Source organism: Hyposmocoma kahamanoa, unplaced genomic scaffold, assembly GCF_003589595.1.
Source record: "Hyposmocoma kahamanoa isolate Upper Pololo Valley unplaced genomic scaffold, ASM358959v1 94, whole genome shotgun sequence".
Classification (NCBI taxonomy): Eukaryota; Metazoa; Arthropoda; class Insecta; order Lepidoptera; family Cosmopterigidae; genus Hyposmocoma; species Hyposmocoma kahamanoa.
Window position 1 is genome coordinate 134,250 of NW_020654878.1, and position 15,640 is coordinate 149,889.

General features: G+C 37.9%; 3 protein-coding genes across 3 annotated transcripts in view; 2 read left to right on the forward strand and 1 right to left on the reverse strand.

Moving 5' to 3' along the window:
* Window positions 1-656, forward strand: part of LOC113237926 (programmed cell death 6-interacting protein) — a 19,168-nt gene extending 18,512 nt beyond the window's left edge. The window contains exon 5 of the mRNA XM_026474643.1: window positions 634-656. Within this exon, the coding sequence (XP_026330428.1) occupies window positions 634-656 (23 nt within the window). The remainder of the gene's footprint in view (window positions 1-633) is intronic.
* Window positions 657-1,033: 377 nt separating this feature from the next.
* LOC113237927 (cytochrome c oxidase subunit NDUFA4) lies at window positions 1,034-1,800 on the reverse strand. The gene is made up of 3 exons (XM_026474644.1): window positions 1,759-1,800; window positions 1,414-1,560; window positions 1,034-1,166 (listed from the first exon to the last, which is right to left on the reverse strand). The coding sequence occupies exons 1-3, from the start codon at window positions 1,798-1,800 to the stop codon at window positions 1,113-1,115; spliced, it is 243 nt and encodes an 80-aa protein (XP_026330429.1). The 3' UTR covers window positions 1,034-1,112.
* A 1,921-nt stretch (window positions 1,801-3,721) lies between these two features.
* Window positions 3,722-12,065, forward strand: LOC113237838 (MOB kinase activator 1B). Its single transcript, XM_026474525.1, has 5 exons — window positions 3,722-3,887; window positions 4,268-4,434; window positions 10,207-10,434; window positions 10,571-10,734; window positions 10,811-12,065. The coding sequence occupies exons 1-5, from the start codon at window positions 3,874-3,876 to the stop codon at window positions 10,889-10,891; spliced, it is 654 nt and encodes a 217-aa protein (XP_026330310.1). The 5' UTR covers window positions 3,722-3,873; the 3' UTR covers window positions 10,892-12,065.
* Window positions 12,066-15,640: the final 3,575 nt, after the last annotated feature.

A 15,640-nucleotide genomic window follows, 5' to 3' on the forward strand; every position in this document is an offset into this window, starting at 1 on the left:
ATAAATGGAGAAAAATTAGACTTTGGTTAATAAAGCTGTTTTTTTTTTGGGAGTGACCTTAGATAGTAAACTTCAATGGTTTCCACATAGTTATCTTCCTTGGCCAGCAGATTAAGCTCTGCTGCGTATGCAGTCCGCAGAATACGTGAGCTTACCGATGTTGCTACTGCTAAACTAGTTTACTTTAGCTACTTTCATAGTATAATGTCCTACGGGATTCTCATGTGGGATAAAGCGGCAGATATACAAACCATATTCGTGTTGCAAAAACGAGCGATTCGTTTTGTGTACCGTTTAGGTTCTCGAGTTTCTCTGAGAGAAAAGTTTGAAGGAGACTGGTATCATTACTGTGGCATCACAGTACATTTCCTCAAATCTTTTGCATGCCCGTAAAATATACATAATTTCATTAAGAAAGAAGACATTCATAATATTAACGTTACAACTAACTTCAAACTCACGGTACCACGATTTCATATAACTAAAGTAAACGATTCTTTTATGGGGAACTGTATACTTTTTACAATAAGATTCCAGAGAATATATTAAGTTTATCATTCCCTAAGTTTAAATCTTACATAAAAAGTATTTTAATTGAAAAATCATATTACAAAACTGAAGAGTATGTTTTAGATAAAGAAGTATGTAAAGACTAGAGTCTAGATTCCACACAATTATGATTCAAAGTGTATTCCATAGCATTTAAGTTTATTTGAAAAGAGCAATCCCTAGTTTGCTCGTTCTTCTCAAGGAGGTCAGTGTAGTGAACGAGCAGTAGCCTAAAAAGCAGTAGCTTACAAATAACGTTTTCAAGTGTAAAAGTTTTACCTATGGAATAAATTATTATTTGACTTTGACTTTAAAAAAAATATGCCGAAATGCAATTTGTCAGTTTTCATCTAGATATAAATGTCTGTGGTTTTCATTCCTCTGCTCATTATTATTACTTAATAATTCTGTACTTATGAAATCAACCTATACTACCGATTGATGAATTCATGCTGAGAAGTGAATGAAATAAAAATACTTTAAGTATATTATCACATAATTTCTATTTATTAAATTAAAACAATCTAGTCTGCAGTGACATACTGTTGATAAAACATTAAGGCTTAGAACTTGGGAGCAGGGGACTCTTCCTTTGAGTCGTGCAGTGGTGAGTAGAACTGAGAACAGAGAGAGTAGGGTTAGTGGTCTCTGGTGGTATTGCACAATACTCTTATCACATTCCACAGAAGTAGTTTAAAAAAACAGGGAGCGGGAATCCAAATCCTGCTCTTGGGGATCTGTGCATCCCTTATATAATACTCATTATTACAATTATATACCTTAATGCTAAGATTACTCGATATTCCGTCATTTAGGCCAAATGGTATATTCATTCTAATCTGTCTGATAAGCACCAAATTATACCTTGTATTGCTTAGCCCTGTACTCCTGCCAAGGCTCTGGGTTGGTACGTTTATTCCAGGAGACGTCAGGCGAGCGCAGCGCCAGCCGCGTCAGATAAAACAGCGCGCCACCGCACCCCAGTGCCGTGCATACATACAGGGGGATCAACTGCGCACAAACATTTGTCTTATCAAGGGTACTCGACTGTGTAACACAGATAGCAGCGTGGAAGCTTCGCAATTACTCAGTAGAGATACTCAGCTCTTTTCGACCACGTAAATGCCATAAATAAAACGAAAGAAAATAGAGGTTAATTATGTAAGAAGCTGATACGCATTTTACTGCAACAAATTATTTTTAACTTACTGCTTTATGTTTCTTCAAACTCTGTATGCTTAAGCCCTGCATTTTGTTGAATTAGAACTTGCGAGAACCACACAATAACCTTTTTATTTCGTAAACGAGTAAAATGTATCTTTTCAAAACCTTTTGACTCGACTCGCGTTGTCAGTGTCAAATCTATAGAATATTAACTATACTCTGTGGCCAAATGCATTTTTTTTTTTTAAGAAAAGCTCAAATGAATAATTCAATATTGCTAATTTCCAATTTTCATCATAAAGAATAAATATATATAATAAACTTTTGCTAATGTCAACTTTACCCTACAGCGCTGTTGAAAAAAATTTTCGAAAATTTCACATTTCTAGTGGTTTTCCAAAAAAAAAATTGAGAAAAATTGAAAAATATTCGAAGATTCATATTATGTTCTACGTTTAGACATATCTTTTGAAGTTTTATATAACGTGAATTGTAAAATTAAATTGTACAGTTAAAAGCAAGATACAGTAAAACGACATTTAAAATATTTGGACAACAGAGAGAAAGAATCATGAGTAAATAAAATATACTCCCGGGCACATAATTCGAGCCACCTCGCATTTTGCCCTAAAGGGCTAGAATACAAAAATAGTGTGATCGTCGAAGAAAAAGGTTTCCCCCGGTTTTGCAAGTCCAAATTTTTTTCCACAGACGTGGTGTGGAAACTAATTTATTGTTTTATTCGGACTTCATACTTAATGCTATGGAATCAGGCTTTCAGGTTGATGCTATCTACACGGATTTCTCGAAGGCTTTCGACAAAATAAATCATTGTATCCTCTTAAATAAGCTTCTGACGCTCGGTGTGCATGGAGATCTCCTTCGATGGATTAAATCTTACATTGAAAAGTGTACTCAGGCTGTGTCTCTTAAAGGCTGTATTTCTGACTTCCTGGTTGTACCTTCCGGGGTGCCTCAAGGGTCTCATCTCGGTCCGCTTCTTTTCACCCTTTTTTATCAATGATTTTGACGGTATCTTCATAAATTCACTACACTTTGTTTATGTTGATGATACAAAAATATTTAAAATTATAACTAAAGACAGTGATTGTTTAGAGTTGCAAAGTGATCTAGATCAATTCTCTATGTACTGTGTTAGCAATCACCTACACCTCAATTCTGCTAAATGCCATATGATTACCTTCACTCGTAAAAATAATCCTATAGTTTTTGATTATATTTTAAATGGCACTAATGTTAAACGTGTTAACCAAATTAGGGATCTTGGTGTGGTCTTCGATTCTGGGTTACACTTCAATTATCATATCGACAATATTATTTCTAAACCATTTAAATTGCTCGGTTTCATTCTAGGTATTTCGCAGCCTTTCCGCAAAGCCATTACTTTTAAAACTTTGTACTCATCTTTTGTGAGGAGCATTTTGGAGTTCGAAAGCGTAATTTGGAACCCTAGCTACAATGTGCACATTGATACATTAAAAAGAGTGCATCGCGTCGCAATTGATTTCAATTGAATTGATTTTTTAATCTGTTTGAATTATTGATTGAAATTTAATTGATTAACGCCCAACACTGATTTGAAGTCGAGTAAAAATTAGTCTTAATTTTTTTTAGGTAAGCAACATTTTTTAAAACAAGTAAAATAAAGGAATTCACTGTCTTATTGTAGTATTTTTCTACTATATTAATATTACATTACGGTTACGGTTTTACCGATGCACAAAATGCAAACGCGTTATCAATTTCAAAGGCTTAACAAAAAACAAAATCATAACAAACTCTAAAACTATAACCAAATACGAAACGTTAGTACCTTGACTACCTGAAAAGTGTTAAAATTTGCCGTAATCGAAAATTTAAAACGCACTGAAATGTCAATATCTACGAATCCAAACCTATAAAAGAGCGATTTAAAAAAGTGCGTAAAAGAAATGTATCATTGTATCTGGCATGGCATGGCAACCCTGAATGTCAGACAGTCCACAGCCACAAATTGGAAAGATGTGAGACAGTCCGTCTCGTCTCCGTCGATGAAGTTACCAAGAAATTGGCTGTCGACCAATTTAATAGTTTAATGGTCGAGTGCTGTACTAATAGTCAATTTCTTCAGTTAAGAAGAACATTTGATCTACTTTAAAAATGAGTTTTTTATTGTGAGTAATAGTTATTGGATAACAGTTACTGGAGAATGTGAAGATAAAGTCTATTTATATCTGCACGTCTTCCTTCCGCTGACGTCTTGTTTACACGTCTGCTGATGTCCGGAGTGCGCTGCACAGATAGAAGTGGTGCGCTGTAGGTCGAACGCTGAGCCTGCCAGCTTTGGCCTCTTAAATACAACGATGCACGCTACTTAAACTCTTGTGGAGTTATCAGCTCTCTTAGTTTCCCAAACAAAAAGCGGTACACATCATCGTAATGTTTTAAGTATTTTAACTGAAAAAAGTTCTGAAAGAGAACACAGATGTAAAAGCGTACTGCTACATTATGTTATATTACAGTAATAATGGATTTGTTCTATGACGTGTTGCAGTGGAAGTCGGTCCAACAAGACTTTTAAGCCAAAAAAGAATATCCCCGAGGGCACACACCAGTACGACCTGATGCGGCACGCCGCTGCCACACTTGGCTCTGGTAACCTGCGGCTTGCCGTAATGCTACCCGAGGGAGAGGATCTCAATGAATGGGTCGCTGTCAACAGTTAGTACTATAGCAATTTATCATCAATTTTCCAAATAATCCTTACTGCTTCCGCAGTTAATATACAAAAACATTGTGCCTGTTTAGGACATAGCCAATGTGAATATTTTATCCCTGTGTCTGTTGAATTCCTTGGAGTGCAGCAGTTGTGTCTTTAGTGTTGTTTAATTTAATTAGACATTGTTTACACAAAGCAGGGATGTGCTAACTATGCCTGTTGCAGTCATTGTGCTTGCACCTTGTGCTATCATAGTGTACTCAATGTACATACTTCATTTAATGTTTCATGTCTGTATGAGGGTGTCACAGTCAGTGTTATAATTTTAAAATATACTGTAACTATTACACGTGAATGTAACCTAAATTGAGAAAATTGAAGTGAGATTCCTTGAGCACACTGCATAAGGGGAGAATATAATAGAGAAAGATAAACTATAGTCATCACAAACACACTAGGAATATGAATTATATGTATTGGTAACCATATCAAACAATTTGCACGAGAAATCAGTTCAAATTTTATGGGTCTGTGGTCAATTAGATCATTTTTTGTGTCATTGGTTTTACAGTTCTAGATAGAACAATTGACATTTATTTGAGTAAGATAGAGTTTTAGTACAAATAATAACAAGTAAGTATTTTAAATGGTCACAATGACAACCTGTAGTTTTTGTTGTAAAGTAGTTACATTAACAGAGTTCACAAGCACAACCTGTAGTTAAATAGCAAAATTCTGAATCAAAACGACATACTTGGTACTTGGTACTTGGTGCAACGGGCTGGTTTCCGCAACTCGACGACAACAAAACAGCAAAACAACATAATCCCAGTAATTGGAATTGATTACTGGAAAGTGTGTGAAACTGGATTCATCCCATAGTTTGTCACGCTTGGAGGTGGAATATTTTCTTCAAATTTAAATGGGAGCAATACTGAGGTACCCTCTTTCCAACAAAATCAAAATCATCAAAATCGATTCACAAATGCCGTAATGTTATCGCGTAACATAAAAAAAATAGAGTGACTTTTTTGAAGTCAGTTAAAACAAAAAACTTCATGGTTTAAATTTTTATTCACTTTCATCAGAAGAAGAGTCAAAATCATAAGTTGAGCTAGTATGACCTGCATGTATAATATTTGATATTTAATCATACACAGTGAACACATTTCGACTCATCCGTAGAACAAAGATCTATGTGCAAGACTACTTGTTCTCAGGACATAGTACATTTCGTTCGTTCTTCTTCGCTGTGGATGTCAGATTGACCGTTGTTCAATTTTATATTTCCGAAACGAAATAAGATATATAAATTCTCAAAACACCTTTACATAGTTTGAATAACGAAATTATTCTCGTAATCTACTTATTCGCTTTATGCTAATAATAACATCGGACTTTGTTCTTCGGATGAGTCAATTTGTACATGATGAATTGGTCTCAATAAACTCGGAGAAATTCAGTGATTAATTTGATTACAACACTATTATTAAAAAAAATAAGATTAAGGCTGTCACTGCTTTTAAGACATTTTGGACTAACTGAAAATTGCATTTTATTTTCAAATTTGTGTGAAAATAACAGTTGAAGTGTATTATGTTCTATCATATTATATAATTCTTCACTAAAATTAATGCAAAATTTGTACAAAAATTGGTACTGGTACAAAAATATCTACACTACACAAAATGTTACAGGAGAAGGTATTAACATTATTACTTTTTTATTTCGATGGCTTTCATTTTTGCACAATTCGCATTAATTTATGTTGTAGACGGACTAATAACAATAGATTTCCCATAAATCATGCTAATTATCATGATTTATGAGAATCTATTGTTATCACTCCGTGTCACGACATTTACGCCGATTTTATTTGACCACTAATTTAAGAAGTGCCAACTCATACGTAAGTTCCGCAGTATTGAAATCAAAGGCATACAATGATTACAAGGCAAATTGAGTTTTTTTTTAATACAAAGAAATTGCGCATTCCTTAGCTATTCGCTATATATTGTGGCATTGAAACGGTTCGTGCGGATCCTTGGAAGATCCAAAACATAAGGGTGGAACGCCCTACGCCTAGTCCCCCGATGATAGATGATGAATACCGATAAGCAGGCAACTTTACGGCGGTGTTTAAGGCTCTGCAGCTTCAACTGTCCCAGTGTGAAGTAACGCCTCACCTTGGAAAGGATACTAAATTTCCTGGCTACTACTGTGTAAGTAAGCCAAGTAAAATTTCTGGGGAGTTTCAAGTTTGAAGACTTTGTTTGTGTGTCAGTGTGCGGAATCGTAGCTCTTAAACCTATGGAATGATCTAAAAGCGGTTATTTTTATTTGAAGGCTAATATAATCGAGATGGGTCTAGCTATGTTTGATGGACATCTGTTGAGCCGATTAAAGATCATCAGGTCTTTTCACAGTTAGTCTGGGCAACTGCCTCCGTGGCCGAACGCCCGTGAACGAACGTGGCCCTGGTTCGATTCTCAGGCCGGGAGAAATATTTGTATGGCCTACATTTATTTCTCTCGTAAGTTTTGCTGTAATTTGTGGTTGTATACGTGGGTATCCATGGCACCCGCAATACAGGGTTTCCCTATGCATGAATGTGTGCGCGTTGTTATTATTATTATAGTTTAGGGATGTCAGTCATAAAATAAATATTAATTTTACTCCCACTTGACCTGTCAACTTGAACATTGGTAGAAGAACTAATAAACAACTATAATTGTAGTCTTCTTCTTATCGTGGCGGTACTCCTTTTATTTTAGAACTAAATAAATAAAAAATAAAAATTGTTTATTCAGTACTACTATACTACTATAACGATCTACCGATCGAACTATAACGATCCTGAATAGTACGTTGCTACCTTGACTGCTCTGTCCCTGGGCGCGTAGAGATCTTGCATCGGACAGGTATTAGAACACAAGGGGCACAACAGTAAGTGCTGCATGGACTGTGTTGGGGCACCGCAGTCACATTGTTAGTCTAACTAGTATATCTGAAACCTCATTTACAAAACGTGGCTCTGCAGCATCCCACTTGAGTGTGAAGTCGAGGCTTCAGATAACACTATACGTGAGCTGCGTGCCCAAGTTGCGTTATTAAGCAACGCTGCTTCGGTATGTAGATCCAGAAGCCCCTAATTTATTTTATTTTGTTTATTTATTTCATCAAGACAACTATGATCCGAAACGTCGGTTTGTTTGAAAAAACAAATATACGCGATTTAAATCCGGAAAAATAGTTTGATTAACTATAATCCAATTTACGTTAGTGCAGTAGTGATCCAACTAATGCAAACACGCGTCGTGGGGCGCAAAATGCATCCATCAGCAGTGTCGAGTCGGCACAAATGGTTGCGTCACCGATCGCTGCTGCCATTGCGCGTGATGTGCCGCGCCCTGCTGGCCGCACGTCCCGCGTGTGCATGTCAGCCCCTGCACGTGCAGTCACTGCTTTAGCCGCTTCCACCAGCCGGCTAAGAGCAAAAGCAATCCCCGTGTGCCAGTCTCTAAAGTTGCAAAACCACAGAGACAGACGGCTCAGTGTGACGAGGAGACGGCTTTACAAAGGTGGCGTAGAGGAATAGGAAAGCCCATCAGCCGTAACCTGTGTGGCACAGCACCGACAGGATCTATCGTTTTGCTGCGTCCGGCCATGACGCTACAGTACCTGTCGCGACCACATTACTCCGCGAAGTCTGAAGAGATGGTGGAGTATGTACGTCAGACTAAAAGCCAAATATACAACCTGAGGGTCGAGTGGTTGGTGTCCCGCCGCAACGTGAATTTTAATTCGTTTGTGGCGAGAATATCGACAGAAGATCTGTCGACCTTCAAGAAGGAGGAGGTGTCGTATATCGGCGTTTCCGCGGCCGATTAAGTACCTGACACCAGATTGCGCCACACGTCGCCGACAAGTGCAATTCGTATAGTTTAGTTATTTCGTTTATTATATTGTTATACTGTAAGCACGCTAATCCTTAAGGTGTATATTATATGGGTCACGTGGCCTGAAAGAAATTACTAAATAAATAAAAAAGATAAAAATACATAATGAAATACAGGAATTAATTTATATTACCGTGTATAATGGTTTCCGCCCAGAATTTTAGACAGAAATGGGTTAAAACCGAATTAAAACCCAGTTATATACGCGGATTTGCCACTCATCGGTAATAGATTCGCGGTATTGTTATTAACCGATTTCAGGCTTTCCGTCGATCAATCACAATTAGAGTTTATAGAACGGGTCCCAATCAAATGACTACTTCCACTGGCATGAATACTCATGTTGACTTCATTTGTCCGATGCGCAGAATTATCCAATGTTACATGAAATTGCACTAGCCCCGACGGTATACATTATTTTGTGGCTCATAATATTACAAAGAATTTCATAAAATTGATATTTTCATTATCTTGTAGGTAAGTCATCCTCAATGCCGAGGCAAAAATGCGTTGATGTTTTAAACTAACCATTTGAGAGTAATTGCAGGGTGTTGTAACGTTTAAAACCTTCGGTTCATACTGCTCAAGTTGATATTTATCAAAAGGAAATCGACATAAAGCCATTTAGGCAAAAAAAATCTTAACACATGGACAATTTATAATATTTGTCATGTGTAGAGACTTACCTCATTACAAGAGTTACCGTCCTGTTTTGCCACTAATGCGGTCGGTTAGATTATTATCTTAGATGTATCGCATGGTACATTTTATTTCATTGGTTGTCCTGTAATTTATTGCTGAATTGTATGGGTAGATGTATGTGGAGGCTAGTGGTCCAAATGTTATTTTATAATCAACCAACATGATATAATCGTGTTGGTTGATATTTTTCGTGTTAAACAGCAAAAGTTTTCATTTTTACAAGTAAATTTTATCAAATGTCAAACTATCAAAAACAACTAAAAAATCTTTAGGTGTCTTTTCCGCAAAACTCAGCATCCAGTTGTAATACCTAATCGTTTTAAATGACGAAGTCCTAAGCCCTAATTATGTGACGATTTCGCTTTCCGAGAAACCAAGTTTTGTCCATTAGGTTCAGTTAGCATAACCAATATACCAGGTAAGTTTGAATCACGAGTTTGTGGTTTCTGTGTTGGTATTTCCACAGTAGACAAATAGGGAAATGTAACTGTTCCAAATGTTTTATAACGCCTAATGACCGTATGTAATACAATTAATTAACTAATAAAAACTGTTCCCAATAGTACAGCGATTTATACTGCAAGGGATGGACCGGGCTGTCCTCACCATGCTGCAGCAGTATAGATTTATTTTATTTAGTTTAGACTTGCAGAACATTTTTTATTATGTTATTTGCGACAACATTTACATGAGCTATTAACCAATACACAGAGTTTCATGGTCATTTGGCCTGCGCTACCTAGTGACGATTTTTATTAGAAACGGGCGTACCCCTTACCGATGAACGTGTATGAAAGTATTGATGCGTGTTGATGAGGCGAAAGATGCATGTCAAGACCGTAGCAAGTGGAAGACTTGTCTCTGCCTACCCCGATGGGAAAAAGGCGTGAAGTAGGTATATTTATGTACGGGCCTTTATTGCGAGAAACGGGCCGAATCTAGAGAGACGCGTGTCTTGCTGCTGCAGGACTCTCTTTAGCAGGCAATTTCGCGACTCGTTTGACTTCCCCGTGCCCGTCTCATTTCTCATTTTTCTGGGATGTGACGTCACACGTCTTCGCGGTGTCATCTTGTGATAATGTAAAGGTTTAACGGACACGTTTTTGTGCACAGCGGTGGACTTCTTCAACCAGATCAACATGTTGTACGGCACGATCACAGAGTTCTGCACGGAGCAGTCGTGCCCCGTGATGTCGGCCGGGCCCAAGTACGAGTACCACTGGGCGGACGGCCATACCGTCAAGAAGCCCATCAAGTGCTCCGCGCCCAAGTACATCGACTACCTCATGACCTGGGCGCAGGACCAGCTCGACGACGAGACGCTCTTCCCTTCCAAAATAGGTACGCCTTCAACTCCTAATCGGTGACCGGACTTGCAAATGTTACCGAGAATAGAAACAGGTCGGTTCGAAACCGGCGGTAGTGAAAAATCGAGACAGAGTATCGTACATTACGTATAAGCATGTTACGTACGCAGGCGTGCCTTTCCCCAAAAACTTCCTGGGCATGGCGAAGACGATCCTCAAACGGCTGTTCCGCGTGTACGCGCACATCTACCATCAGCACTTCCCCGAGGTGGTGCAGCTGGGCGAGGAGGCTCACCTCAACACCTCGTTCAAGCACTTCATCTTTTTCGTGCAGGTAGGTACGACTATTCGTTTGCAGCGAGGTAAGCGATGCGAGTGAAAGGCGCACCCTCCTTGTCCCTTGTCCGCAGGAGTTCAACCTGATCGAGCGGCGCGAGCTGGCGCCGCTGCAGGAGCTCATCGAGAAGCTCACGGCCAAGGACGCGCGGTGAGCCCGCTCCGACGGCGCGGCGGGCGGGCCGTTGCGTCTGGGCCCGTCTCGGCCCGTCTCGGCCCGTCTCGGCCCGTCTCTCGCCGCTCGAGAAGAGGGCCCAGACGCCGAAGGCGCTTCGCGATTGGCCTCGCGACGAGGCCGCGCCGCGGCGCACGGAGCCGGTGCACGCCGTCTCGATGCGAACGGTTCACGGCCGTCCACTGACGCGGGGCAAAACGGAGTTTCTTCGTTCTGCTTTACGTTAGTGAACCGCCACAGAAACGTTTTTGTTAAGAGGGCATATCAGTACAGCTCGAACTGTTTTCTATGGAAACGCTAATTGAAGGGCGACATGCCGCCGCATGAGTCGTACTACGGAAGAGGCTTCGCGTGTGCCCTGCGCGAGTGGAGCGACCCGTTCTGCGGTATCCCGCATAAATCGTTCTTATGATATTTCACGACTTTATTGAATAAAATAGGAACGAATTGTTTCCCGAATCGGTCAACTTCGATACCTATCTTAGACATATTAACAATTGCATTACCATAAGATGGATTGAACGAAGTGTGTATCGCATTCTCAAAAGTAAAATGACGAAATTCGATAAGTCATTTTTTGGGACAGTCAGATTAAAAAATGATTTAAAAAATTAAAAACGACCCACCTGACACCGGCCAGATTTACCGTTTGGCTCGTGCCAAATGTTGTTGTACAAAATTCTATTTGAAATTAAAACCAATATTTTTAGTCTTAATTCGTATGTTAGTTACTCTTTGAATTTCTGCCGGGTATCCGAAAGTGGTATTTCCGAATTTCATCATTATTGACGGTGCGATGTCGTAGGACGTCATGTGACGCCTCCGTGTATTTACAACGCTAGGTATATATAGATGCGATTTGCAAATTATTTACACTTAATACTGAGGTATGATATAACGTAGGTGTAGTTCCCAAGACGCGATTTTGTACCAAGATGAAATGTATAGTTAATAATAATAATTTATTAAGCAATGTTGTAAATCTCGCCCTTCATACACTCGACTCGAACGGAATTAGCGACAGGCGCTCGCAACCTCGGCGAGGTGCTGTCTAGTAGTTTCCCAGAGGCCTGAATACGTTCTTTATTCTAAAGGAAGGCCTGCCCTTCAATGGGAAGGATTGGCTGTGCAAAGTAGTAGTACTTAGCGTCAAACTGAAACAATCGCTGCGCCCACAGACCCGCAAACATAAGTAGTGAGACGTAATAGACGCTGACGTTTTGTCACATTGTATCTATTACAATTAACAATGTTAATGAAATCTCAAAGCCGCACGTGGAGAAGGTCCGCAATTATAATTATAATGTACCAGACAACCAGACCGGTTACCCGGCCTCAAACTATGAATTTTCCTGTATATGAGTACCAGAGCAAATATGGGTTTACAGACGTAGAGAGTTTGACGGAAGTGTTCACGTACCTCGATGAAATTTACGTCGTGTGTATGAATGACGACGACGACGACTACATTTTTATAAGTTCCTTGTGTATTTATTGCGAGGCTCCCGCCAATCGCCCCGCTCGCCGCGGCGTCGGTTGCGCCTCGCCAGCGCTCTTAACTCATAATCTCTTTAGCTTTCAATATTTTAGGTATTGTAGATATCACGCATTTATTTAATTTGTTTGGTTTAACGTATTCGAATTACTTAGATATATGGTACGACTGACACGATTTTTGTTACGTTGGTAACTGATGTACTGACCATAAATGAATTATACACGACACAAAGTTCTTTTAATTACTTCCATAATTCAAAATGCATAATGCTTACCTAAATATTATAATAAGGCAAAAATACGAACCGACCTGAAAGTGGTAAATTTAACCCTTAATTGGATTATTGTAACATATTTACTGAATAATAAGCCGTATTGTATCCATAAATAATTATTTTTATTCTTGAGAAGAGGCTGAAAACCTTAAATCAGTGTCTAAACAAATGAATATTTTTTGCCGCCAAATTTTATGAAGAATTAAGGGTGTATTCCTGAACTCTACTCAATACGCAATAAATACTCAAGTCAGGGCTTGAGTATTGCACTTAAAATCATATTCAAGTCCTTGGCATTAGGGTCGTATTTCCAGTGCTTGAAATCATACTCAAGTCTGCTCAAATCCTGACTTGAGCATTGAGTAGAGTTCTAGAATAATAATAATAATAATAATAAATTTCTTTATTTCCTCCACAAAAATTTGATCTTATGAAATAGCAATTTGTGGAGACTGGTGCCTAAACTAGGATACCCTGTGTTTTAGGTCACCAGGCCTCCACCTCCAGTAGATATGTGGCCAACATGGGTTATGGGTTCCTTCGCGTTTGGATACCACTTTCCACTTAACATCAGGTGGAGTGGAGTCATTTGCCTGTCATGTATAAATAAATAATAAAGTGAGAATACAGAATTTAAACAAATTTAAAATTAACTTGAAACTAATAAAACAGCCATAAAATGAAGTAAACAAAAAATTTAAAATAAAAACAATGATAAGCATGCATTGAAGTGTGTATGTGTGTGTGTGTGTGTGTGTGTGAGTGAGTGAGTGAGTGTGTGTATGAATGAATATAAGTGTGCATAGTGAGGCTCAGGAAATAATACTTAAAAGATTTTCGGTTTCATCATAATTCATTTTCGACAGCCAATCAATTATCAATTTTTTGCACTTATACATATTTAGCGGATAAATTTTATTTATTGCATTGCACTTATTGTACAAGTACGGGCCCAAAAAGATCAAAAATCTGTTTACAAATTTGGATTTAGTTTGAGTGCGGGGGCATACTATGTCATGTCTTCTTTTGTTTTTGGTAAAGTCGGAGTTATAGGTCAACATAGAATGTTTCTTCAGAATGGTTTGGAGGACGAACAACTGACGCACCGTTAGAACTTTAAAATGTTTATAAAGCTCAAACGTAGGGAACTGGTAAGGACGAAATGTGGCAACTTTTAATAGTGCACGTTGTGCCACTTCTAATTTTTTCATGGTAGTTCTATGTGCACCACCCCATGTGGTGATACAGTATATTAAAATTGACTGGCACAACGCGTATAATACGACCAATGGCAATATAATAATATATATAATATGGCAAATACGACCCTCAGAGTAGTTAAATTTTTTACACGTGCGTTTTTTTATTATTTGTTACCATTAAGCTGATGGCTCTGAAGCCAATGCTTTTATAAATAAATAATACTTAAATGAAGAATTCAAGTGAAAGTACAAGATAAATAAATAATCCAGGGCGACAATTATGTGAAACCCTGTAATTCATGCGGGAAAAGTGACCACGCCCGTTCTTCGAGTTCAAAGTGCTTGAACCGAAAGAAGCGTGTTCGTGATGGTCTGTGGTGAAACTGATGTAGGTGAACCACGAAAATGGTTATTGTGCACTTTTGTATTCGCTCTGATCAATTCGAAAATTTGCATTGCTCTTTTTTTTCTTATTTCTCTTGGCTTTTCGCGGTAAGCATTCTAGCCACTTTCAGTGTTTTCAAGTGTTTTGACTAACTTGTTTTTAAAACTTGTAATATCATGGATTGTAATTTGAAAACGAGATTTGAAAGTTGGAGAAAAAGTGAAAAAGGGATCAGGCGAGGAATTATGAGATGTAAATAAACATGGCATAATTGGAGAATAAATATTATATTATTATTACAGCAGTTTTTTTATATTAGTGGCTTTGCCTTCGCATTAAGCCAATGAAAGGGTTTTGAAAGCAGAATTACAGATTTTGGAAGAGGTACGGAATTTGGATGAAAAAGGATTGGGAAGGTGAGTAGCTATTACGTATACGGCATACATATTAAAGCTTGGTATTATTATTTTTAATAAATAAGGCCAGAACATTGTAAACATCTTTGTTGCATAAATATAATAAACTTGTTATGGAGGTGGGGAGTGGAACACTGATTGCCAGAAGTTCGAATATGAAAGTATCGTGGTCAATTGAGGGGCAGGAGAAGAACAGCAGTTGTTTATAATGAAGACGGAGTAAAATTATATTTGCGGGGTTGCCAGTTTTCATAATATTTTAAATAGTCCTTTTGTTTCGATTTATCAATAGATTGTGAAACAAAAATTTTGTTAAAAAATTAAGAATTGTGAATGTTACGATGTTTTAATAATTACTAATTTCATTATTGCCTTGTTTATTCTTATTTTGACAGTTGGACTACTACTATCAAAATATTTTTTATATCATACGTTTTAATAAGGACAAACAGATTTGTCTATACTGAATTAAAATGAAAATCTTTAAAATATGTCTCCTCTTTGCATTTTTAATAGACACAGTTCTAAATGTAGTGTATGTATGTTATTAACTTACAAAAATTGACAACTCAAATAACCTGACTATATTTAAATAAACGCAACAAGTGTGCCTACTTCGCGTGCCCAATGTAAGCTTTAAAACGCTTGCCTCTGTTACGCTTCAGAAAGAAAGAAAAAGAAGTTCATGTAAGTTAAACATCAGTCGAAAATGCGAAAAATGCCTAATTGTGCCATTAGAAACTGCAAATACACCACAGCTACGAATAGATGAATAAACAGGGACGTTTCCTTCCACAGTTAAGTAATTTTGTAATCAGAATATTCGTCGTTATACTGCGAAAACCAATTATCTGGAATTTTAACAGAAAATGACTTAATTTAGGATAACGCGACAAAATTGTATATGTAAAATGCAAACATTTTCAAATGTCGGTAAAATATGAAATGTGGAAT